Source organism: Macaca mulatta, chromosome 3 (genome assembly GCF_049350105.2).
Source record: "Macaca mulatta isolate MMU2019108-1 chromosome 3, T2T-MMU8v2.0, whole genome shotgun sequence".
NCBI classification, from domain to species: domain Eukaryota; kingdom Metazoa; phylum Chordata; class Mammalia; order Primates; family Cercopithecidae; genus Macaca; species Macaca mulatta.
The window spans coordinates 108,533,926-108,559,828 of NC_133408.1; the positions used below are offsets into that span (position 1 = coordinate 108,533,926).

Consider the following 25,903-nt stretch of genomic DNA (forward strand, 5'->3'; position numbering starts at 1 on the left):
GTATAGGGCGCAATAAGGAATAATTAGGAAATCTCCCGCTTCAATTCTCATTAAAATTCTGCCACTGATTTGCTATGTTTTGTTGTTGTTAGTTTTTTCGGTTTGTTTGTTTTGCATCTTTATTTCTCTACACACATAATAAAAACACTTAAAGAATGCTCTTTTCAGTATTCCCAGAAATATTGGGAGAACTCAGATAGTAAGTGTTACAAACTTTTGAAAAAAGTAAACTATTGAAATTTGAGAATTTATTCCAAAAGAATATCTCAGAAATGTTTCTGTTTGGGGTCATTCTTGATTTAACAGCAAAGTAAAGGAACTGGATGATGAGGGTATAGTTTCATCTGCTAAGATATCTTATAAAATTTTTTCAGTAAGGCTAAGAATTGTACCTCTAAGGGATATTGATAGAGAGTACAGTGTTTAATATTTTCTCCAAAGCCCAAAATCCACATGTTTTTTTATGCTCCCAAATTATTTCTTTTTGCTACACTATTATTTCTTGCTGCAACCTTTGTGGGTATTTCAGTAAAAGCACACTGTTACTCCAGGAAATAGAAAATCCATCAGGCTTAATCTTTTTGCTTCTTTAAGAGCCAGCACCTATTGTCTGGCTCTGTTGAGAGAATAAGTTATTTTTGATTCTCTGTAGCATTGTCTTATAATACTACAAAGACATACAAGTGTTAAATCTTCTATGCAACTGCACAGGCCTAAGAAAATTGCTGAGTAATGAATAAATGAATCAGTGAAAGGCTAGAAAAAGAGCTAAAATTATTTTATGATGGTCCTGTTTACCCAGAGAAAGCTGAAAGCTGTTACATTAATAACACAAATCAACGAGACTTAGAAACCACCATTCATAACTATTCTTAAATAATTCAGAAACTCAGCATCTTCCCTGGGTCTTTTATTAGCTTAAGTTTATAAATCACCTAGACCATTATTGTACTTCTATTACAATGATTTCTTCCACAATCTAGTCCTTAAAAACCTCACCCTCCGGATTCACTTACCAGAATCTTCTATCTGATTTGGATCAGACAAGATTCTGATTCATGTTCTTGTAAGATCTTATTTTAGATTTTTTGAGACAATGAGAAATGTATAATTACTTTTCATTTATATAATTCTCTAATATTTCCTTTTGAGATTTGATTTAAAAGTCTCCCTATTTGCCTTATCAAGATTTTAGGGCTCTGTGGCAAATCAAATCGAACCAGGTACTGGAAAGATGTAATTCATGTTTGCTGTCCTTTAAAACCAGTTTGAAGTTAACAAACTAGGTATGTGGAGAGATGAGATACTTCTGCCTCAGGAAATTTCAAGTGAGTTATAAATAGTGCTCTTTAACTCATGGATTTCCCATAGAGTTTGGAAACAGTTCATTCTAGTTTACTATTTCCAACCCCTCGTTTTCAGAGTCCAATTATATATACTGACCTCTTGCATAAATGTATTCAGGAAGAAAAATGATACTTTTATACCTGATCCAAAATATTTATTATAAAATTGATACAAACAGAGAGAGCATGGCTAAGTCATATAAACTATAATACTGACTCACAGAGTGAGAGTAAAATTCTTCCCTGTGTTTATTTCAAAGGCCTCAAATCAACTGCTCTAGATGCTCTGAAAAGAGAGAGTGAAACAGATAGAGAAAGAGAGACAGAAAAAGTTGGTTGAGACAACTACTTTTGTTAGTACCTCTTGAAGAGGCCACTCTCTCATTCCTTAGGGGCTCTATCTGGGATGATAGCTCCACCTTCCCTTCAATCCAGGTAGTCTGATCCCCAGAAATGATCCCTCATCATGAGAAACAGAAAAACAAACAAAGCTTAAAAGAACTTAAAAGCCCAAATATACCACCAGTTCTTTGAGGGGGAAATGAGCCTCTCAAAGACAAACTACACAAAACTTCCCATGCAAAGGTATAAAAGGTTTCCAACAGGATCTAGAGAAAGCAACAGTAACCTCCTCGCCCCATAGCTAATGCAGATAAGTATGAACAAGACACTGACTCCTCACAAAGTGCTTCTGACAACTGTCTTAACACTTGGGAATGGAGAGAGAAGTGTTATGTATGAGAGTCCATACCTTTTAGGAAAGAGAAGAACCTTGTCCATCATAAAAGCTTAGGGAGTCCTTAGAGTATATGAGACATCAATTGCTGCTCCCGTCAGGACTCTTACATGAGTCTGCATTTCTAATAAGTATCCCCATGTCATTCCAATATAATGGTTTATGGAAGTCATTATTTGAAAAATTCTTGCGGATGTTTGGTAACTCAGATTATTCAGACTAAAGTGGGTCCAGTTGTTAAGACAGCCAAAACCCGGTCCTCACAAACTACCTGTGGAAAAGAAATAGGCAAATAGCATGGGCAGCTTTTATACATTGCCTCATTCCCCAGAGTGTTGAAACTGGATAGATGCACATTCAGATAGGATTATTGAATAAAGCATATGTCGTCAAATGGAGCGATGCCTCTTTGCTTTCAGTGATATCTTACAAAGGATTTCAAGCAGAGTCATAAAGTCAGGATTATTATTAATGTGACGTAAGCCCTGAGGTTTAAGGAAGTTCCTCTTAGGGCACCCTACTCTCCCTGAGAGAGCATACTCTTTTTCCTCAGAAAGGACAAACAAAAAAGATGGCAACAGCTTTGGTTATAGTCCTTCAAAGACCAGTCATTGTTTTCAATCAAAAAGTAAGATGCCTGTCTCCTTTAGGAACTGTGCTTTAGATAGGCATGACATGAAAAGTATAGTACCTGATGGGTTAAAATAACGATAAAATAACAAAGAAATTGACCCTATTTAAAAATGTATTCTGATATTTTAATGTCCTGAAACATTTTCTAATATGTTTTGACTGTTCATATGTTATCTGATCTTGACTGAATGAAATGTATCTGGATTTCTTCCGGTTGCAAGTTTCTAGATGATATTAGGATAGTGTGTGCGTCAAGGCTAAAGAGGGGTCTAAAGAGGAGAATGAACTACAGTCACTCAGAACAGTGAACCAGTCAATAGCAGGTAATAGCATCTCAGCATTCAGATGAAAGTGCTAAGACGTTGTCCAACTTCTAGTTTCACCAAAAGGGAAAAGCCATTCTGTGTATATTCTGAAGGCAAACCTGATGTTTGAGAGAAAGTGAATCAACTACTGGAATATATTCTCATAGGTAAATTTCACAAATCATTTTCTGTCAATTAAGAACAGAGTCTTTTCTAGTTTGGGAAATTACTTCTCATCTCTAAAAAATATTTTTGCAATTATCACTCAGTGCAAAACTGTCTTTTTCAGTGACTTTTATGTAGAAAAGTCTATTTGTATTGACATCTCAACAGCATCTGAGGACTGAGAAAGAACTTCCTGAAATACACAGTGTTATGACTGTGACATGTGAAAGGTCAACACCATCCAAGTTATTTTCAAATGCTACCATTTAGAAAAGAATTAATCTATCATGACGAACCATAACTGTTTTCAATGTTTAACTGGATTTGATTCAGTGACGATTAATTGCACCAAGTTATGTGCCTTAAAATTGGCTGAAATTGACTAATTTTTGTACCTCCCCATGGATACTGTAAATATACAGTATCATCAATGCATTTACTAATTCATTCATTTCATCTGAAGTTCAATTATGTCATCTAGAAATATTATTTCAACAGCACAGCTTTGTCAGAGAGGCTATGGCAAAGCTGGATATAACAAGTAGATGATCTATCACTCTAACAATGCCAGTAATGGCAAATGAAATAACACATTTATGTTGATATGGAGATTCATATGAGGTTTGAAAGGTTTCTTAGATCCATAATTTCTTTTCTTCATAAACTTGCTGCACATCACAGAGCAAAATTCCTTTTTCAATTAATTTCTTTTTCTAGAGGGTCAAGAGATGATCAAAATGCATTACAAAATAAAGATTTTATTTCAGCAACTATTATGAATGTGTGGAACTACAAGATCCTTTCTAACTAAAGATGAAATATGTTAGTTATTGAAGGTGGAGACTGCATCTACTTCAACATGTAGTGGTTTATGCTTCATTATATTTAAGAAGAAAACTATGCTCAGCCTTCAACCTCAATCTTCCATGATAGGCTTAATTTATTTCAAGGAGTGTACTCAATTGTTATAAACTACTCTATGGAACTTTTGGGTTTGTTTCTGAAATGCCTGACCCTCCAGATTCTGAATTCATTTCAATTGCACATGCAAAGCCAGCCTTGGATATAGGCAGGCAAAACAATGACCTCAGTGGTTGTGGTTGAAAAAATGCTAGCAGAGTTCCTTGGCCCACCCCAAAAAGGGGTGCCACCCTCTCATTCCAAATACACTTTCTGAGTATGTACAGATTGGGGAGATTTTGTTAGTATTTTTTAAATACCTATGGAGAACACAAAACTGAATAACAATGAACCTTGATGGACTACTTTTTCTTAATATTTACATCATAATTTTGCCTTGAGCAAATAGGAGTCAACTTATTTAACTTTTTGAATAAGTAACTCCTGAAAATGGTTCAAATGTAAATGAAACCAAAAGTATTCAATGAAAAGTTCAGTCCCTTTGATCAGGTTGCCATCACTCCTCTAACTCAAATAATCATTTGTTTCTTATTTGTTTTTCCAGAGTTACTTTAAACATGTATGAGCAAACTTGTATATAGATAATTATATATTTCTTGCCTTTCTACACAAAAGGTAGTATATTACATACACAACTTTACACCTTGCTTTTATCCCTTAACTATATGTGTTGGAGAACTTCCCATATCAGTGAATAGTAATCTTTCTCATATATTTTTAATAGATGCAGAGAACTCCTTTAAGTTTAACCAGTTCTCTACTGACTGACATTTGGGACTGCTCTTCTTGTGCTATTACTAATAGTGCTAAATTAAATAATATGGCACATGGATCAGTTTGTACACTTGCAGCTAAATCTGTTGGATAACTTCTCACTTGTGGGACTGCTGAGGCAAAGGAGATATACGTATGCACGCACAGGCACACACACAACACACCTGTATAATTTTAATAATTGTTGCTGAATTCCTTTCAGTAATCAATGTATCTTTAAGCAATGTATGACTGGTTCTCTACATCTTTGCCAAGATTATCAAACAGTACAGAACAGAATCAAAGGATTTCTGCCAATCTGATAAATGAAAAAACATATTTGAGTTAGTTTGAAGTTGCATTTCTCTTATTACTGATGAGGTTGGGCATATTTATATTTAGAAGTCATTTGTATTTCAGGGAAGTATCTGTTCATATCCTTTGTGTATGTTTCCATTGAATCGTTTGTCTTTTCCTTATTAGTTTTTAGGAGTTCATTTACATTAGGGAAATTAGTCTTTTGCTTATTGTTGCAAATATTTTCCCCAGGCTGCCAGAAGATTCAGTGTCTGTTGAGGGTTCACTCTTTGCTTCAAAGATGGCACCTTTTAGCTGTGTCTTCAGGTAACTGAAAAGATAGACAAGCTCTCTGAGGCCTCCTTTATAAGGTCACTAATTCCATTAGCAAATATTCAGACTATAGCAAGTATGTTTTATGTATTTTCATTTGTATAAATCTACTATAGTGTTCTTCATTAATTTTTTTTCTCCTTATTTATACTTATATTACACAATTTATTTTTAGGAATTTTATCACTTGCATATATGAATATTACTAATTTCTAATACTAATTTGTGCCTTGCTACCTTTCTATATTACCATGTAGAGTTGATTCTCTTGGGAATTTCATATATCAATTATATTGTCTGCAAATAATGATAGTTTCACTTCCACGTTTGCAATTTTAATACTTTTAATTTATTGCTATTGCCTGTTTGGACTGTCTAGTAGCTCTGCTCCAATGTATAACACAAGTGGTAATAGTGGGCATCCTTGCCATTTTCATCACATTGAATGCAGGATGTATGCTATCAACACGATTTATCACTGTTGGCATTGACCTTGGTCACCTGATTGAGGTGGTGTTCTCCTTGGAAAAAAGAGTACTCTATTCCATTTAACTTTTGGGTTTGTTTCTGAAATGCCTGACCCTCCAGATTCTGAGTTCATTTCAATTCCACATGCAAAACCAGCCTTGGATATAGGCAGGCAAAACAATGACCTCAGTGGTTGTGGTTGAAAAAATGCTAGCAGAGTTCCTTGGCCCACCCCAAAAAGGGGTGCCACCCTCTCATTCCAAATACACTTTTTGTATTCCCATATGGTACTTTTTGGAAGAAAATCATTAAGTGTGGCTCACACTTACACAGTGGGAAGTTATGCTCCACTTCTTTGAGAGCAAACTATCTACATAAGTTATTTGAAATTTTTCTGTACAGTAGATTTTCCTCTTCTCTCCATTTACTGATTTAGTCTATCATTCATTTTCATGGCCTTAAGGATATTTATGGTACACATTGTGTCATAATCCCATGCTATTTTATTTTATAGCTTGAATTGCTCCAGCTTTAGTCATTGGAAGCTATTTCAGTTGGCTCCTTTGTCCCTTTGACAAATCTCAATGTGGGTTTTGTTTGTTTGTATGCTCTACATTCATCTTATATATTTCCTACCCCAGTCCAAAAATCAGTCATTTCTCCAAGGATGCATGGTTCCTTTTACAGGAAAAGGCATTCGAAACTAAGATCTGGGTGATAGGTGTGCTCATTGATACTGGGATGTTGCTCCTTCTAGAACTTGTCAGTTATCAGAGCAAAGAAATATATATATGAGAATATGCCAGTGTGTGTATAGACATCCATATAAATAGTTCTATATGTAACCGTCTGTATCTACATTAAACTAAAAATTGCTTAATACTGATACCTACAACTCCAGTCCCTTCCCACTGCATCATTCTAGACTCTTCCCCTGACTTATCTCTGAACTCTCAGTCTAACAGTAAGAAATCTGGCTTTTACCATTTATGCATTTATTTAATTGTTTGATTTCAGTATACATGTATAGTGGTGTCAAAATTGTTAACCAGTAACCCTGTAGGAAACAACTGTGTGAAATAGAGTATAATGCTTATATACCATCGCCTTTTTGTCTTTTTTTCAGTTTTACATATTCCACTTATTTCTAAAGTTATATCTCAGGTCAGCATTTTCTCCCTGACCCCTTTCATTGAAATTGTCTTACACATTTTATTAAAGTTATATTGTTTGGTTACATTCTACATTCTATTCTAGGATTCCCTAACCCCCTAATTTTTTAATTTTTAGCAAAATTAATTTAAAAATTTTTTTAGACATTAAGGTTTTTTGTGCTATACAGTTCTATGTGTTTTCACAAAAGGATAGTATCATGTGTCCACAATTGCAATATCATACAGAATAGTTTTATTTCCTTAAATATACACCCTATATGTCACCTTTTCAACCCCCTTTACCTCCCTCAAACCCTAGCAATTGCTTGTTTTTTACTGTCTCTATTATTTACTTTTTCCAAAAGTTTACAGAATTGGACAGTGAACAGCCTTCTCAGACAGGCTTTTTTATTTAGCAGTATGCATTTACATTCTGTCCATGCCTTTGAGTGTCTTGGTATCTCGCTTTTTTTTCTATCAGTGAATAGTATTGCTTTGTATGAATATATCACAGTTTATCCATCCATCTATGAAAAAAAAAATCTTTATTGTTCCTAGTTTTACAAATCATTTCAAATTAGTTAGGTAAATACCTAAAAGCAAAATTGTTGGGCCATATGGGAAGACTATGTTTATCTTTGTAAGAAACTGCCATCTTGTTTTACATAGTGGCTACACCATTTTCCATTCCTATATGTAGCAAATGAAAATTCCTGCTGCTTCACATCACAAGCAATTGATATCATCAGTTATTTGTTTGTTTAATTTTAGCCATTCTAGCAGATTTGTCTTGATATTTCACTGTTGTTTAAATTTATAATTTTTAATGACAAACAATGTTGACTATCTTTTTACATGTTTATTTGCCATCCGTGTATCTTCTCTGTCGGTTGTCTGCTCAGATCTTTCACCCATATTTTAATTCAGTTGTTTGTTTTCTTATTCTTGATCTTGTTTAATTTCAGTTTATTTCCCTTCAATATTTTTCTGCACGGGTGTTTGTTTGTATAGGTGTCTTTCTTTTGCCTATTTCTCAATTCTCAATAAAAAACTGACCTGATTTACCCAGATAATAGTGTACCATGCCAAATTCTAGGTCTAGTTAACTAAAACAAAAGAAAAGTTTGAAAAAAGTTTAGAAAAGATTAGAGACTTAGGGAAAAAAAAAATACGTATTAGCAACGATGAAGGGCTCTGAGTGAAATATTAAAGGATGATAAAATAATGATCTCTATGTCTAAGACCTATTACAAACCAAACAATTCTCACTCTTTGACCTTATGTTTTGAACGCTGACTCCATGTTTCTCCCTTGAAGAGCAGTTTATTTGGTCTTCATGTTTGTCGGTATCTCACTGAGAGTAGTTAAGGAGAATTTCAGGGCTGAAATGGAGAGCCCTAAAATGAATAGGTCTATTGGTAAAGCACTGCTGAAAACACTGCATGTGATTCCCAGGGGAATGGACTCTGTACCTTGACTGTATACTAGAATCACCTGGGAAGATTTAAAAATAATGATGCATGAGTCCTACCCTGGAGATTCTAATTTTTGATTGGTTAAAATGTCAGGAATTTTAAAAGCTAATATGCAGCCAAATTTGAAAACCACTGCTTTCAGGCAGGCTTTCCAACTTGATAAGCTTTCTCCATTTTACAGAGATAATTTACTCTATATATTATATATATACACTATATATACATATATAACATATATTATATACTCTGTGTGTGTGTGTATATATATAATAGAAACCACTAGAAAAGTGGGATCTCAAATGAAAAGAAGCCCATAACAGAGGAGGCATCCTTATGAGTTGAGCCAGGATATGATGTAAGAAAAACACAATCACTAGCACAATATCAAGAAAACTATGAAATGCTTTCTATGTGCATTTTGTGTTTTGAACCACAAAATAACCTTTCTAAGAGCTTCCAGAGTTATTACTTAATTAAAAGGTGAGTGAAGTAGAGTAAGAATATTCAAGAACTAGTGGTCTCAAAATAAGTCTTTCAACTTTTAATCCAGGTACAGGATAAATACATCTTTTAGCCAGAACTAGATTCTTTCTAAACAATTTTTAAACATTTAATATCTGTCTGTGTGTTTTCCTAATGATTTTTCTATGCATGTTAAAGAAATGAACTAATGTTTATGAAATTGTATAAGTCATTAAAGGTTTTCAAAGTATTAAATTCAATTTGTGGTTCAGTGGGTAAAAAAAAAAGTAGTGTTGTTTCTATTTTCTAATGAGTATATCTCCTCTAATAACTAGAGAATTTCAGTGAAAATTATTTCATCTGAAGTAGTTAAATATTATGTGGGAAAAATTTTTAATAAGCTGTGTTAAAATAGGATTGGCCCATCACCGTTTATAATCTTATCAGTTCAGCCTTGCCTGCTCTCCTTCAACCTTGCCTGCTCTCCCTGCCAGCTAATACTTATATCTGCTTCCACAGCAATCATGGTTCCGAAATTTTCCATTACATAATTCAAACTGGGAAATTCTACCATTGCCTTTTTTACTTTTAGTTGCTCTTCCCCAAAATAAACTTTCTTATACAGAAAAGAATACTAATACGGAACTCATTAACTAGTACCTAGGCCAGTGTAAGAGAAAGAGAGAGAGACAAGGAAAGAGGGAGACAGAGAAGAGAGACAAACTAGCAGGGAAAGAAAAGGGTGTTACTCATTTTAGAGAAATTCTAACAAAGTACTTTTCTGTTCTCTATTTTTCCTCTTGCTAAGAAAATTGAAAACATTCACATTTAGTCTTATTGCTTACTTTATTAGAATTATTTACATCAATGTATTGCATAGTGTCACTTTTTAAATTTTTTTCTAACTTTCCTAATACCTGTTGGTTTAATCTTTGTTGTCATTTTATCTTGTTTTTAAAACAAATTCTCTTTATTTTTAGTTTTCTGATCTATAATTTAATGCACAAATTTAAAGTTCAACTTTTTAATTGTTATCTAAATCTAGTTAGGATCTCTTTATTCAGTTAAGTAATATAAGAATGTTAGAACATTTTACTTACATCTTCTTTACTCCTGCTCAACACATCATAGCTTATGCCAAAATCGCCTGGGGTATTAGCAGATATTAATTTTTTTCAATAATGTATTTTCCATTTAAAACATTTACTGTGTTTTATTTTGTATTTTTGTTATTTCTTTCCTTTCCTGTCTCATATCTTTCTCTATTTATTGTCCTGAATACAACTTCCGGTAATTCTTTTAGAGTTTTATGTGGAATAATGTTTTTGAGCCTGTATCAGTTTCCTGTTGCTTCTCTAACAACTTTCTGCAAATTTCGTGGCTTAAAACAATGGAAGTTCGTTTTCTCACAGTTCTGAGGGGCAGAAGTCTAAAATTAGTCTTTAGGGCTGCATTCCTTCTGGAGGCTCCAGGGAGAATCAGCTTCCTTGTCCTCTCCAGTACCCAGAGGTCACCTACATCCTTTGCCTCATAGCCCCCTTGCCCCTCTTCAAAGCCAACAGTGTAGCATCTTCAAATTTCTTCTCCCTGCCTCTTTGTTTCTGTCAACACATAGCCTTCTGCTTCTTTTGACCTTGCTTCCCTCTTAAATGACCCTTGTGATTACGTTTAAGGAATCCCTGGATAATCTGTAATAATCTCCCCATCTCAAGAAACTTAATTTAATCACATTGGCAAAGCCTTTTTTACCCTATAATATTCATGCATTATGGGCGTTAGAAGATGGCTATATTTGGAGGGCCATAATTCAGTCTACCACCATGCCCTTGGCCAAGTGAACATGTCGTTCTTATAATCTGTTGCATAAATAAGAGTTTGGCTGGATATACAGTGCAAAGTTTGAAAGTCATTTTTTTTCCAGAATTTTGTATTTTATCTTAATATCTACTTTTAGGCTGTTAGTGTGAGAAGTGGAGTCAGTCTGGTGTACGGAACTAAATGTTGTTGTGGCTGTGATTATCTTTGGTGCAAAATAGTCTTCACACTCCTCTAGTAGTGGGCTATAGTTGCCTTGTGCTTATGTGCTGGACTTTTTTTTTTTTTTTTTTTTTTTTTGGTGTGAGTGCTCCACCCTCAGCTGGAGTACCTGTTCATCTTCATCACAGGGTGGGGGTGCAGGGTCTCCTCCCACGCTGTTGTCTCTCCCTCATTGGTGGTAGACAGAGTAGCTGGGATGACAGGCACCCGCAACCACGCCTGGCTAATTTTTGTATTTTTAGTAGAGATAGGGTTTCACCATATTGGCCAGGCTGGTCTCAGATTCCTGACCTTGTGATCCACCTGTCTTGTCCTCCCAACATGCTGGGATTACAGGCATGAGCCACCACGTCTGGTCCATTACATTATTAAAAACAAATTAATTAGACACTTAATAAAGTCTTAAATTGTATGTGTGATTTCTGACCTTTATGTGTTACCTTGAGCAAGTCACTAACCTCTCTGGACCTCTAGTTCCCCACATCCCCACATGTAAGCTTTGAGGGATAAATTAAATCAACTTTTAAGATCTCTTCCATTATTATGACTTGGGGTAAATAAAGATAGCCAATGAAATAAAATATCAATTTACTACTTTGGGGGCCTCTTTTTCTCTTTTCTATAAACTGTGCTGGCTAAATTTCAACCAAGATCTTTTAGATCCTCCTCATAAATCCCATAATTTCATATGCTTCCTGTTACATGTGTCCACTTTTTCTTAGGTTACAGCTTTTCTCTAGGAAATGTGATTTTTGGATACTCTAACAGAAGTGACAGTCGGAGAGTATTTACATTCTTCTGCTGCAAGTAGAAAAAATTTTGATTGATTCCTTCACTACTCTCCCTTCCCTCTCCCAATCCTTGAATTCCCATTTCTTAGCTCCATCCAATTGGAGTGAGACAATACAAAATAGCAAATTTATTGGCACCTAGATGTTCCAACCAAATGGTTGAATGGAGAACTCTGCTTATGCTCCTGACCACCCCTTGGGCTTTACTGTAAATGAATAATGGCAGTGTTTATAGATTTCAAAACAGATGCAAGGAACATAAAGCTACACTGCTTTCTAATTCTTTTCGATTGAGTTCTGGATAAATGAACTTTCAGGATGAAAACAGGGTAGTCAGAGAAACTTAAGGAGAAGAGTATGCTTGAGCTTTGATCTGAAGCTTGAAGCACTGAGAGGTACAGAATTGGTCCAAACTGGAATTTCTTGAGCACAGCCTTGAAAAATGTGAGATGAAATTAGTAACAAAAAGAGTCCATAAGAGGACACGATCATCTACACTTAGGACACAGTGGGTGGTGAGAAATGGTCACTCTGAAATAGCTTTTTAAGGCTACTGAAAATTATGCAAGTATTCAGGTTTTATCAAGTTCTGAGTTTCTATCTTCTCATGGTCTTATAATACTAAAAATATTTTGTTAGCTCTATTTCTAAAGTATGTTAACTATTTAGCTATCATATACTTTCTGAATATAATCCCAACATGTTTTTGCCTTTGAGTGTTATGTTTTTGACTATCAGAATTAATTTTTTTTCTATTAATAAGTACTTTCTACTTTAGTTAAAACTTTGGTGCTACATTTAGAAAATCCTTCCCGGTCCTCTAAAATTATATCAATATTTAACTTAGTTGTTTCCCAAGGCATTTAAACATTTTTGTATAAATATTCAATTTTATATTAATTTTGGTGTATGTTAGGGAATGTTAACACATTATTCTAGTTCTATTTATTGGGAAAATAATCATTTCCGTTAATATGAAAGGTCATCTAAATTATATACCAAATTCTTATATATTCTGTGTTCCCTATTCCTTCTTGCTGCACCACTGCCTGCATAATCATTTTGCTCCCTTATAGGAAAAGGTTCCTTGCAACAACTTCCCTTACTTATTGCTTTTTAACAAATTTTCTTGGTACTTCTCACATGCATATTATCTCAGATAATCTTTAGCATATTTTGATATGTATTTGGAAATAAATCTATCCAGGTGTCAAATATTTAGTGAAATAAGCTATATTGTTAGTTCTGACTTCAGATAATTAAACAACAACAATGAAAACTAGTTCTCTTTGAAAATCAAAATTTTCTTTAAATATCTGAAGTCCTTTAGTGGACTTCTTACTTATTAATGAATATTTTACATAGTTTAGTTCAAGTCAGAAGTATGTGAAAACTTGCATTCAAATGGAACTGTTTCTATTCAAATTAAACTATTTATCATTTTATGATCACCAAAATATCTAATAGTCTCTCCTTGGTAGATAATCTGATGTGACTGCCTTTGCAAAGCAATTATGTCAACAATGTTTTATCTACAAGAAATTACATGCTGTCAATTGCTTTATCCCTTTGTGTTCTTCTGACATATCCACAAGAACAGTCTTTTGGGTAGAATAAGGAAATAGTCACTGTACCAACTGGAGAGGTACAAAGAGTATCTCTATAGAGAATCATCCTTGTCTGATGCATTATCTTTTGATTTGTGCAGATTCTTTCCTGTAGTGTAACTTACTGATTTCTCGTTGTTAAGTATGAATGAATATATCACACCACTTTTCTCCCTAAGAAAGTGGAAAGGAATCAGACAGTGAAAGGAAATGAGAAAAACAAAGCTCTAAATTTATTTACTTAATAATTTTACCTGGTGGTAAAATGGATTCAATTACCTCTAACAATCTTGCAAAAAATAAATTTTTATTAGGGTTTATACCTTTATCCTTTACTATTCTAGAATGAGATCTTATCCTTTCCAGATTTTGAAGGAAATTGAAAATGTTCTATCTTCCCTGGAGAAAGTATCATGAGTGAACTAAAAGCTAAAATCTAGGGGTCCTCGTGTCTTTGGATAAGGCATAATTGTTCTTCTTTTCCTTTTCAGTTTCTTCTTTGTGGCATTTGTGGAATATTGTGCGCCAAAAAAAAATCAGGACTTGTCGTAAGTTTTTGATTTGTTTGTATTATGCATTGAGGTGTTTGAAATGTAAAATTGTAAAATAGAAATGATGACTAGCCAGTTTTCATATACTGAATATTGCTAGTTTGAGACCAAAAAAAAAAAAAAAAAAAAAAAAACTGGCAAAAAATCCTGCCTTTTCTGTTTTCAAAGAAAACCATCAAAATTATTAGAAACCATGACAAAAGCCCACCAATATAAAAACACTTTAATAAACTCTTTAAATACCGGAATATGTAACCTTTAATGACTGCTGCAGATGGCAGTCTCTAGTTTTCCAATTTGAAGACTGCCAGACAATCGCCTGAATCCTTCAGTGAGCTCAAGAAGATAAAGCTTCAGCCCATGAGAAATGTAACCGTTTAAATATGGAACTGGGCCTAAGGATTATTGGCTTTCTTTGACTGTGAAGCAAGTTTTGCGAAGCAGCAAGACAGCTGTGTTGCTATGGTTACAGTTAATTCTCAGAGATTTATTTTATTTTCTTTTATTACTGTGAATGCACATATAAGTGTTTTCAGATGTTTTCTGGTACTATAGTGGGTTTCTGGGGTATGGAACACACTCCCAGTTAACTCTGATATTGGCTGGATGAGACACACTGCATGCTGAAGTGTGGATTCCACATTGCCTTTCATGATTTTTTATGAGAGTTTGGAAATAAGGAAAAAGTGTGGTTTATTTTACCAAGTATTATGGGAAAGAACATAGACACTTACAAATTAGCAAAATTAATACTACACAGGGACCCTAGGAAGTGGCCTTTGAGCCTAACAAGAGTTTTCCAAGGGGAGGCCAGTTATGTGAGCAATCAGGCAATTGGAAGCATTGCAGTTATTTTTATTTGACCCCTTTTTCTAATCACACCTTTCTTTGTGAGAACATCTATTATGACAAAAAGGCTAAAGCCCTCATTGCTTTAGATAGCAATTTTATATTTGATTTTAAAAAATTACATAAAGGGAAAAATGAAACCTTTAGAAAAAATGTATTTTTTCAGGCTTGTAATTTGCATTTATGATTCTCCCATCATTCTTTAGACATGGCCTTCATTCTTCTTATGCTCTTCCTCTACCAAGACTCTTTATGACTATGTAGGAACAACTCCTTGGGAGAAAGCAAGTAAACAAACAAGGAAACAAGACAAAAAAGGAAAAGAAAGAGAAAAGAGAGAGAGAGAAAGAAAGAGGAGGGAGGGAAGGGAAAAATAAAAAAGGAGGGAAGAGGCTTTTTGTTGTTGTTGTTGTTGTTTTATACAAAGGCAATAGTGTCACTTTTCTGTCTTTCTCTTACAAGTTACAAAGAAAAAAAAATAATGAAATCTGATTTTTTTAAGAAACTACCATTCAGGTGGTAGCTGTATATACTATTAAAAGGTACATTATCCTCTGTACTTTCTGAGGTCCCCATTGATGGCATTTAACTATCAAGATTTTCTACATTTTAATGAAATTTTTAAAAAAATTTTCACTCCAAATATATCTGCAGTCTAGAGTCTCCAACCTGGTGAAATTTGAAAATAGTATATGGTTACAGATTTTAACATTTTAATTCCTGGATAAGATTGCTTTGTTAATACATGTTAATGAGGTGTCATGCCTTTAAAGAATTAATCAGAATGACATCAGGAAAGATATGGGCTTTCATGTGATAGAAAACTAAAGGTATTGTCTACTTTCTCTGTAACAATAATTATTTGAAGCTTGATTATAATATCTTTCCATATTTTCAGAGAATGAGTAAACACCAAAATATATCCCCAAAGAACAGCATGACATCCAAACCTACTTTAAAATAAAATATAATTGGTTAATTCTAGTAGGCATCATGAGCTACAAGTTTATACTTAGTAGGATGATTTTATTATTGGTAATGGATCTTCAGTATTATATTTAATCAAGTATAAAAAGATTTTATTCATTATTGGATTTTTAGCTCTGATGATACAGATGCAATAAGGAATGCTGAATTAAGTTGAAGAAATGAAATTAACTACTGTAGTTACTGACATGACATATTCTCAAGAAAGCCTTCTCCAAAAATCTTGGCTGGGCTAAATTCTTCTCCTCCCTACTCCTAGGGCAATCCATATATCCCTTTCTTAATATTTATCATGCCATGTTAAAATTCTGGATCTTCTCTTTCACAAGATTTAACTATTCTCAAGAGGAAGAATTATGAATGATTGATTGTAATGCCAGCAGCTGCTGACTCAGGGGCTAACAGATGCTAGGTGCTTAATAAGTGCAGAGTAAACTCAACTGTCAATGAAAAATAATACCTGATAAGGCCGGGTGCAGTGGCTCACGCCTGTAATCCCAGCACTTTGGGAGGCCAAGGCGGGCGGATCACGAGGTCAGGAGACTGAGACCATCCTGGCTAACACGGTGAAATCTCGTCTCTACTAAAATTACAAAACATTAGCCCGGCATGGTGGCGGGCGCTTGTGGTCCCAGCTACTACTCGGGAGGCTGAGGCTGGAGAATGGCTAGAACCCGGGAGGCGGAGCTTGCAGTGAGCCGAGATTGCGCCACTGCACTCCAGCCTGGGCGACAGAGCAAGAATCCATCTCAAAAAAAAAAAAAAAAAAGAAAAGAAAAGAAAGAAAAATAATACCTGATAAAGTAAAATTAAATGTTAAAGCGAGTTACAAAGCTGTTTGACTTGGGGAATTATAGCAAAGGAGAAGATCAATAAAGTCCAAGTTAGGACTTAATTTCTGCCTTTCATCCAGGAGTCTAAGGAAGAAGCAAAATTATTTCCAGGAAATGAAAAATATCACTGATGTGGGAATAAGTAATTCATATTGAAGGACAAGAGAGGTGACTGGAATAAGACTGTGTTCCAGAGAAGAATGGAAATTAGATTGCATAATTCAATTAGTATCATACTATAAAGTATCATGAAAGCCCATAGAAGAATTTAGACCAGATGCAAAAAGAAAATATAATTATTAAAGTTATTTGACTAGTTAATTTAAGTTTATTAAATATTCACAAAATATGTACGTCTCAGAAAGCATTATTCTTGGTTCTGCTAGGGATCCTATGATAGTTGTTGATTAACCCTCCTAGCTCTATTAATAGACACTGAGATCCAACCAATAGTAGGACCAAAAGCAAAGCTACATCATCTGTTTCTCTAAAACAAACAAACAAACAGTATTTTTGGAACACCGATTGTATATTCTTCAACAATAGTGCCACAAAGTAATAAAATATTTGTAATATATAGGGGCCAGTTCATAGGAGTCCCTAAAGTACTTGTTTAGGAAATACATGCACAATGAAATATGAGTGAACTTTTTTTTAAAAAAAGAGATTTAACTAAGTTTCCTAAGCTCACATAGGTAGGAAGGTATAAAGATTTGAAGTTAGGTGGAACTAATGACAATCCAAAGAGAAGCTATTGAGATATTTTTGAAGGATTGACACAGTGAAATTAGATTTGGAATCAGAAAAATCTCGGCTTGGTGCCTAAACTTAGCGTTAGCTATTTACCATTCATTTTTCTAAAACACATGTTACTGTCTCAGAGGCTTGCTGGGAGTGTTAATTGAGATGATATCTGTTAAAGTTTCTAGCATAGTAGCACACAGTAGATGTTAAATAAATATTTAAATCTGAATCTACCTAGAAGATAAATTTTGTTTGCTTCAGGGTTTTCATAAGCTATATTCTTGGCTTTAATATCGTCAGCTATCAATTTCTGAAACACTGTGGTATACTCTCTCTGTCTACAGTGAGTCAGAGTGAATAGAAACTTGGCTTAAAAAAAAAAATCTCCTGTCCTCTGTGAAGCACCAAAACCACTTTTTCTTCTTTATTGTAGGTTAGTCATCCTTGACATGCAGCCCGACAGGGCAACTGTGTTCTGGTCAGGTTTGACTTTTCAACTTTAACGCTCCCTTTCTTTTTTTTTTTTTTTTTTTTTTTTTTTTTATCAGATGATCCTCTTTTCAGCCTGCTGTATCTGTGGACTCATTGGGGGCATCCTGAATTTTCAGTTCCTCCGGGCAGTCACAAAGAAAACTTCCTCCCTATACCCTCTGCACGTTGCCTCCATGTCTCTCGCGTGCATTGGGATCGGGGGCTGCACGCTCTCTTCCTGGCTCACTTGTCGACTAGCCAGTTATGAACAGAGGAGGATGTTCTCAGAAAGGGAGCATTCCCTGCATCACTCTCATGAAATGGCTGAGAAAGTGAGTTTCGTACCTTTTCCTCTCACTGCTAGCACATGATGAAGACTGAAGTCCACTCTGGGTGAATCAACTTGAAACTTTAGATCACAATTTGAGGAATCAGATTTTACACATTTGGCTCTATTGGGTTAAGAATAGAAATTTTATATTTTTTTTTCTCTGCAATTCATGGATACACCTATTTTCGACAAAAGTTTGTAGTCTATCTGTCTATTCAAAAACATAGTGCCTAAAATAGTATTTCATAAAATATTGAATGCTTTATAAATACGGATTTTTATGTATTATACTGAGGAAAAGTACAGATACTAAATACACTCTCCACTCAATAATGCCAGTTTTAGAAATTGCATGAATTCCCTTTTCTAGCTCTTCCCTTGTTCTTGTAAGGAGATGCATTTGATTATGTAAATTTGATCTTCAAGTATAAAGGGGCTTTTTAATAAGGTGACAAAACGCCTGGCCTATCAGTGCAGATATTACAGTCCATATAAAGCTTCATTTAATTCTCATCTAAACTTATGCATATGTGGATAGCTTTGCCTGTATTTTAAGCAGTTGTCCTTGCATAATTGTTTCATGAAACCCATATAAATAGGAAGTTAAATTAATTGTATAAAAGGACAAATGGTATAGTATGATGTCTGTGTTTCTATTACATTTTGCACATATTCCTTAATTCAGTTCCTGCTACTGGATCTAGTAGAGAAAAGAGGAAACATTTGTAAAATAAACTCACTAAGGTAATGGCCACATTATATTTTGCTTCATGTCATGGAAATAAAATTGCATAAGCACAGAGCAGAAGTAATAACAGCAAGGCTTACTGCACATTTCTTTATAATGTTTTGAAGGAAAAATATTTATTCTGTAGTGTTTCCATTTTGTGTACAATCTATACATTCAAATAAGGGGAGCAAGTGTTCTCAAATTGACTCAAGAAAGCAGTTTTAAGCAGAGCTACGCATGTCCTTCATTAAAGAATTAATGATATACATAGGAAGACTCCAGTAATTTAAAGAAATGATTGTTAAAAATAGATGGTCATTTTATATGTATATATGAATAGTGGCTCTTTTGTGCTTTATTTTTATACTAGTCTGATTTAGTTTTCTGTATATATTTGTGCAATATTTATTGTATGATTGTTATATTTACATTAGAGATTGAGGGCTATTGAAATAACCGACTTGCCCAGCTGCCCGGTGGTGCCCCCGACACCAGAGTTACCTACAAGGTACGCTGACTTCTAGGGAGTTACCATGTTGTAATGTCACTGCAGAAAGCATTACCCCCTTCCAGAAAGTCATGATGTCAACAGATCAGTCTGAACTGATGTTGTTTAATGTTGTTTCTCAAAGTATCGCTTTCATAAGCGCTTACTTTGCAGAGCTGACATAAACCTACGTGGCCGAGTCTTGCAGCTTGAAAGTTGGTTGAGTATTTAAAACACTCAGCCCGCCTATAAGCATCCAAACACATTTCTGCTTGGATGGTTCACGACTCCTTTTATTGTCTGCTACTTCATGATACTGACTCAGTATAATCATTCATGGGCCAGAGTTTTGTTTTTAATAATAGATATGTCTGGATAAAGACAAACTGTGTATTTCCCTCATGCTAAAATTGCATGAGAAGATGGCCAAAGTTGGACGCTAATACAGTAAAATTTCAGTATGAAAAGACTCTTCTAGTAAAATTATCTTATGTGATAAATTTTAAATTTAGTTCCCATATTTCAAATTGTTAAAAATAAATAGTAATGTTTCTTGGTTTGCTCAAACAAAGTAATTGGACATACAGAAAGTCACATGGATACTATGGCCCATTTGCAGAAAGCCCATTTGCAAATAGTCACATTGGTTCAGCCCAAATTTAAACTACAATCTTCCTATTAAATTAAGCATGCCTATTTGCAAATTTGTTTGCAAACTGGAGACTCACTCATTTTAAAAATAATTTTCACTCTTCTTTCCGATCAGTGATTTTGCTGTGTTCACGGCAGAGTGAATTCAGTTAAGAAAATTCTTTTTTTGTAAAATTTTTAAAAATTGTTTTACTAAATTCTGCAATTGAAGGTTAATATAATGGATTAACTTTTTATCATTTCTAAGCAGTTTTTGAGTGCAAAGTCCTTGTAGAAGGAGAAAAGGCACCGAATGGGTTTATGTAAATCTACTAGAAATTTGATTTTTCTCTTAGTAGGTAAAAGGGGAAAAGTAAATTTTGTTGAAGATCATTGGGGGTGGGGGGTGGTTCTACTTATTTTGCCATCAGTGGTGAGTTCCTCAATGAAGCCTCAAATCAGATTTCTGAGCTATGAACTTAGCTCCAGCACAATAACCCTAATATATTTTCAGATTTTTCATCACATGCATCTCTAGGAGAGTTTCACCATGTACATATCTAGCAGATTCTCCAAACAGAGCTAGATAGAAATAGATAGAAATAAATTGAGAAAAAAATATATATATATGTGTGTGTGTGTGTATGTATGTATATATATATATATATATATATATATATATATATATATATTTTTTTTTTTTTACTGCTCTCTTGCAAATAGGCTTGTTCAAGCATGGAAAGATGCTGCCAATCTATTTTTAGATAATTTTATCAACATATTTTTAGTATGGTGCTCTAACCATTAAAATATGAATGGGCTTCACATCCCATCACTTTTTATTGTATTGGGAAGGGTTTAATATTTAATAAAACATATGAATTAAAAGCATCACAATTTTTCATAATGTTATTTCATATCATCGAAAGTGAAACTTTTAACGCTAGTTTGTCCTTTGCATCTGTATTTTCAGTGCTTTTCTATATAGTTTTACTTATTAACTTTTTAGTAACTGATCCATTAAAAACATGTTAAGAGACTTCGCTGTTATTACTTCTTACTGGAAGAGGGATGGTGTCATGAAAAACAATCTTTCCTACTATGATTTTTTAGTGATCCATAGTTACAAATGAGCAATGATTCCCTTGTAGGCCTTTTCCTGTTCTTAGCAAAAGGCCACGCATTTTCCTATAGAATAAAGTCACCTCTAGAATGCATTGGCACTTTGTTGACAGGCTCAGCAGAGTCTATGCGTTAGAAAAACTTGCTCATTTAACCATCTTCTTCTTTCTAGGCAAGATCTTTCCAAAATTTAGTTGAAGAAAGAAAGAGGAAACTCAGGAAAGTGGGGAGAGAATGGACCGTTGTTGTGGATAGAATATTTTGGTCTAACCGACTCTTACTTCAGCATTTTCATGTGCTCCAAGATGCCATGAAATTTTATTTCCTCAAATATCCTTGTCTTTCCCCAAAACTTAGCAAGTTTTTCAATGGATTGAAATTTCTGTTTTGCAAACTCATTAACCAAAACAATGTCTTATTCCAAAAGCCAATTTTAATTAATCATGTCATTTTTCTAACAGGAAATGACAGACAACATGAGCAATGGAGGACCACAGCTGATATTTAATGGAAGAATATAATCAATGTTTTAAAGAATTGAACACTTTTTAGGATTTTCATGAGGCAATGAGACACCAAAGGACTAGAAAATAAAACAGTTTTTGCATTTGCGTTTATTTCTCCTGAGCATCCACTAAAATTATTCTTCCTAAAAAATATATTGCCTCACTGGTTTCTCCACCCTTTTTCATGGGGTAAAAAACTTTCCAGAAACGTTCTAATACAATAATTTCAAGAGGCTTTCCAGATTGTTTCCTTTTCAGGAAAAAGAAATAATAAAACAAATAAAATGCATATTCTATACAAACACTATTTGACTAGCATGATTATTAGATTTGTAATGACATATTTCATATGAGTAATTGAAAAGTGCAAATATCAAGAAATAAAAATAACTTACTGATGTCTTTGTTTTGAAAGACAGATGGCTTCAAGGATGCCACAATTCAAAACCTCAGTAATGCCTTGTTATAAAAACATTGTAATTATTTTCAACTTGTTAATGAAATATATTTCATAATTTATTTGTAAAGGACGAAAAACCTCAAGCATAAAAAAGAGACTTTTTAGAGAGAGAGAATACTAATCTATATGGTATTTTTGCACAAAGAGTGAAAAGTTATATGTGAATATCATTTAAGAAAATAAACATGTTTTGATCATACTGTGCAGATTGATCTGCATGTTCATGAATGAGCCTAAGAATAAAGGATGTGTGTGAATGTGTGTATATATACTGTAAATATACAACATGTATACAGCATATATTATAGCATACATGAATGTAAATAGGTATTAGGAAAGCAATTGTGATGCTGTGGGGGTATTATTAAGATTCTACTCCAATAGAAATGGGAAGGCAATTGCTCAAGGCTCTTCTATGCCCACAAAATCACATGTTTAATTTCTACTAAACTTGCCCATTTTTCTTCTTTTTATTAGGTTTGTTTTGTGTAAATATCATTGTGGCTGATACTTATGAAGATGAGTGATCTGAATAGTGTAGTATATAGATAGATTATTTATTTTACTGTTTCACTATGATTATAGTACTTATGTATAGCAATTAAAATTAATTTATAAATGAACATGATTTTAATGACATACTTCCATATTTATAAAGACATCATGACTTAAAATTGTTGATGGTATTGATATTTCAAACACCTTGCAGTCCAATTAAATGATACAAAAGGGCAGATGATGTAACCCCCCAACAATAAAGTTATAATTACCTTTGCTATAATTTAGGCGTTTTGTTTTACAATTTTCATGAAATAATATAGGCAGTCCATATATAAGAAAGCATATATCCAAAGATCCTGAAATAATTCTTTGTGGAAAAAGTAAAAAGATAGGCTAACATTTATATAGCTATGTTCATTCCTTTCCTGTAATAATGAAATGTTAAAATAGCAAACAAGAACAACACATATACGTGAAAAAACAACATATATCTGAATATATTTATGAGAATATAACCTGTGGCAACAGGCAAAGAAATCTATTATTTTTAAGTACATAACTCTCACTATATTGTATACTTTTCTTTCTCCCCAAATCTAGTCAATTTTCAAGTCATTTTTTATGAGTTACTTATTGAACCATAGGTAAATTAAAATATTTAGTACCCAGTATGAGAATATGATTTATAAACAAAACATGAGTTTTAATTGTGCTAACACAGCAATAATGATACAAGTTAATGAAAATGTGAAGGTCTTTTATTTTATAGCAACATGATCATCATGTAACCTATGTAAATGAGCTCACTAAAAATTCTGGCTGTCATCTATTCAACAGAAATAACGGGACTCTGCTTTTTTGGTGTAGTTTTTGAAGTCTCCCAATGCCTTTGGATAACTTCATTGCCTAGTATATTAGAGAAGCTGTCCATAAATGCAACCTCACATAGTGAATCAACATCATAACTATTCATTCAGTGCCACAAACAGGCATGATCTTTGCCAATAAAAATCTAAATTACATCATGAACATGTTTGTGTGTGTATGGTCCTACTGAATTCACGCAAGAATGTAGTTTTGTACTGCAAGAATAAACACTGACTCTAATTTTCTGTAGCATTTCTCTATAAACATGTTTGTACAATACAAAATTATAATACATCAGAAAAATGTTGTAATGTCTTTTGAACTGATTTATAACATAACACATTAAAGGGCAAAAGAAGGCATATCACTGCTTTGATGTATAGTTAAAAAGAGATGCAATCATCACAATTATTCAAATAGTTTACAGTGTATGTTTAACCAAGTATAGATATATTTTTAAATATGATCATTTCTACCTAGTGTTTTCAGAGTTGAGTCTAGAATAATTTACTTGGGATGTGCAGTGATTCTTTTTTAGATAAGTGGGGGATGTTAGAAAGATATTGTTTAAGTACTTGAAAATTTAATTTGGACAATACATTGAACCACATGCTGGAATGTTTTAAGTGACTACCTTATAGTTTTAGTATGAGCCTACACTTAGAAGAAAGCAAGGTGATACTAAATTAGAAAAAATATGTGAAACTGGTGTGGTGGTATGCTTTGGACCATATCAAATAGGGAGACGTATCATAAGCATAAAAGAATACAATTTGGCTCTCTTTGGAAATTTTAAACATGTATGTGTATGTGTGTATATATATTTACATATGTGCATATGTATATGTATATGTATATATACATACACACGATGGTTTGGAAATGGAACATGATATGACAACTCTACTGACATGTCTATAATAAAATGATGTGCTTTGAAACTACATATGGTGTTGGCTTTCTTTTCATTATAATACAGAAATGCTTCCCCAATAGCTACATGAATAAATGTGCTATTGTGAGAGTGGCAAGGGATAGCCTGCTGTGAATGAGGGGAAAGAGATAGTCACAGATGAAGGATATAGAATTAAATAAGAATATTAGTTGAGATACAAAAGTTAGAATATGTTCAAGTATAGAGAGAGACTGGTTGAAGACATCAAACAAAATGATTATAATAAGAATGTGAAGTCCCTAAGGGCATGAGAAAATAAGACACAGATCATATGAGACAGAATTTACTATGGTAGGACAGAGATTGCATGTGATGTCACAAATTAAACCACAATATTTAGAGAACTCTGATGGCCTACTTGAGTTTGTCAAATTGGTTGCTACTGGCATTTGGGCTGGATAATAACTTATTATGCAGACTGTCCCACACATTTCAGGCCATGGAGCATCTTTTGTCACTTCCCACTAAATCCCAGGAGGACACTCTAATCATTTTAATAACCAAAAATGTCCTAACAAATGCTTACCTGTTTCTTTGGTAGGGAGATATTACCCAGTTAAGAACCACTGAGGAAATCCTTTGAACATAATCCAGAGCAGCCAATTTTAATGCCACCCATAAGGGAAGCCTTGAATTGCTCAAGGTCATAAACTCACTGTTCTAAGGTCTACCTACACTGTCTAATATGGTAGCCACTCTCCACATGTGACTATTTAAATCTAAGTATCAATTAATTAAAACAAAAAGAATATTTTTGTTTTTCAGTTTCTCCATCAAACTAGCCATATTCCAAGTGTCAAATAGATATATATGGGCAACAGTTACAGAAGATCCCCATCATTTCAGAAAGATCCATTGGATAATGCTAGTCAAAAGCATATAGAAACTTCCCATTTCCTTCAGTCCTTGTACAAGTTCTTGCACAATTAACCAACTGTCATTACAATTGAAAATATGAAAAGAGTCAGTAAATACTCCATGGAATTTGAAAGGTGATGCACCAATTATAAATCCATGAACTGGGCCGGGTGCGGTGATTCACGCCTGTAATCTCAGCACTTTGGGAGGCCGAGGCGAGCGGATCACGAGGTCAAGAAATTGAAACCCCGTCTCTACTAAAAATACAAAAATTAGCTGGGCATGGTGGCACGCGCCTGCAGCCCCCCCTACTTGGGAGGCTGAGGCAGGAGAATCACTTGAACCCGGGAGGTGGAGGTTGCAGTGAGCCAAGATCACACCACTGCACTCCAGCCTGGTGACAGAGTGAGTTTCTGTCTTAAAAAAAAAAAAAAAGAAAGAAAAGAAAGAAATCCATAAACTGAGCACAACTTGTAAAAATTAGCAAATGTGCACAACCCATAATCAAGTGTAAAATTGTTTTAGATATTTCACATTT

The 25,903-nt window shown here is 34.0% G+C and overlaps 1 protein-coding gene across 2 annotated transcripts in view; it reads left to right on the top strand.

Annotated features, from left to right (window-relative positions):
• Nucleotides 1–22,029, top strand: part of TMEM196 (transmembrane protein 196) — a 48,825-nt gene extending 26,796 nt beyond the window's left edge. Inside the window, exons 2-4 of one of the 2 annotated variants that reach the window (XM_077995148.1) lie at nt 13,975–14,031; nt 17,996–18,250; nt 19,414–20,117. In XM_077995148.1, coding sequence (XP_077851274.1) covers nt 13,975–14,031; nt 17,996–18,250; nt 19,414–19,503 — 402 coding nt within the window. In that variant the 3' untranslated portion in view covers nt 19,504–20,117. 2 annotated transcript variants of the gene reach the window in all.
• The last annotated feature ends 3,874 nt before the right edge of the window (nt 22,030–25,903 follow it).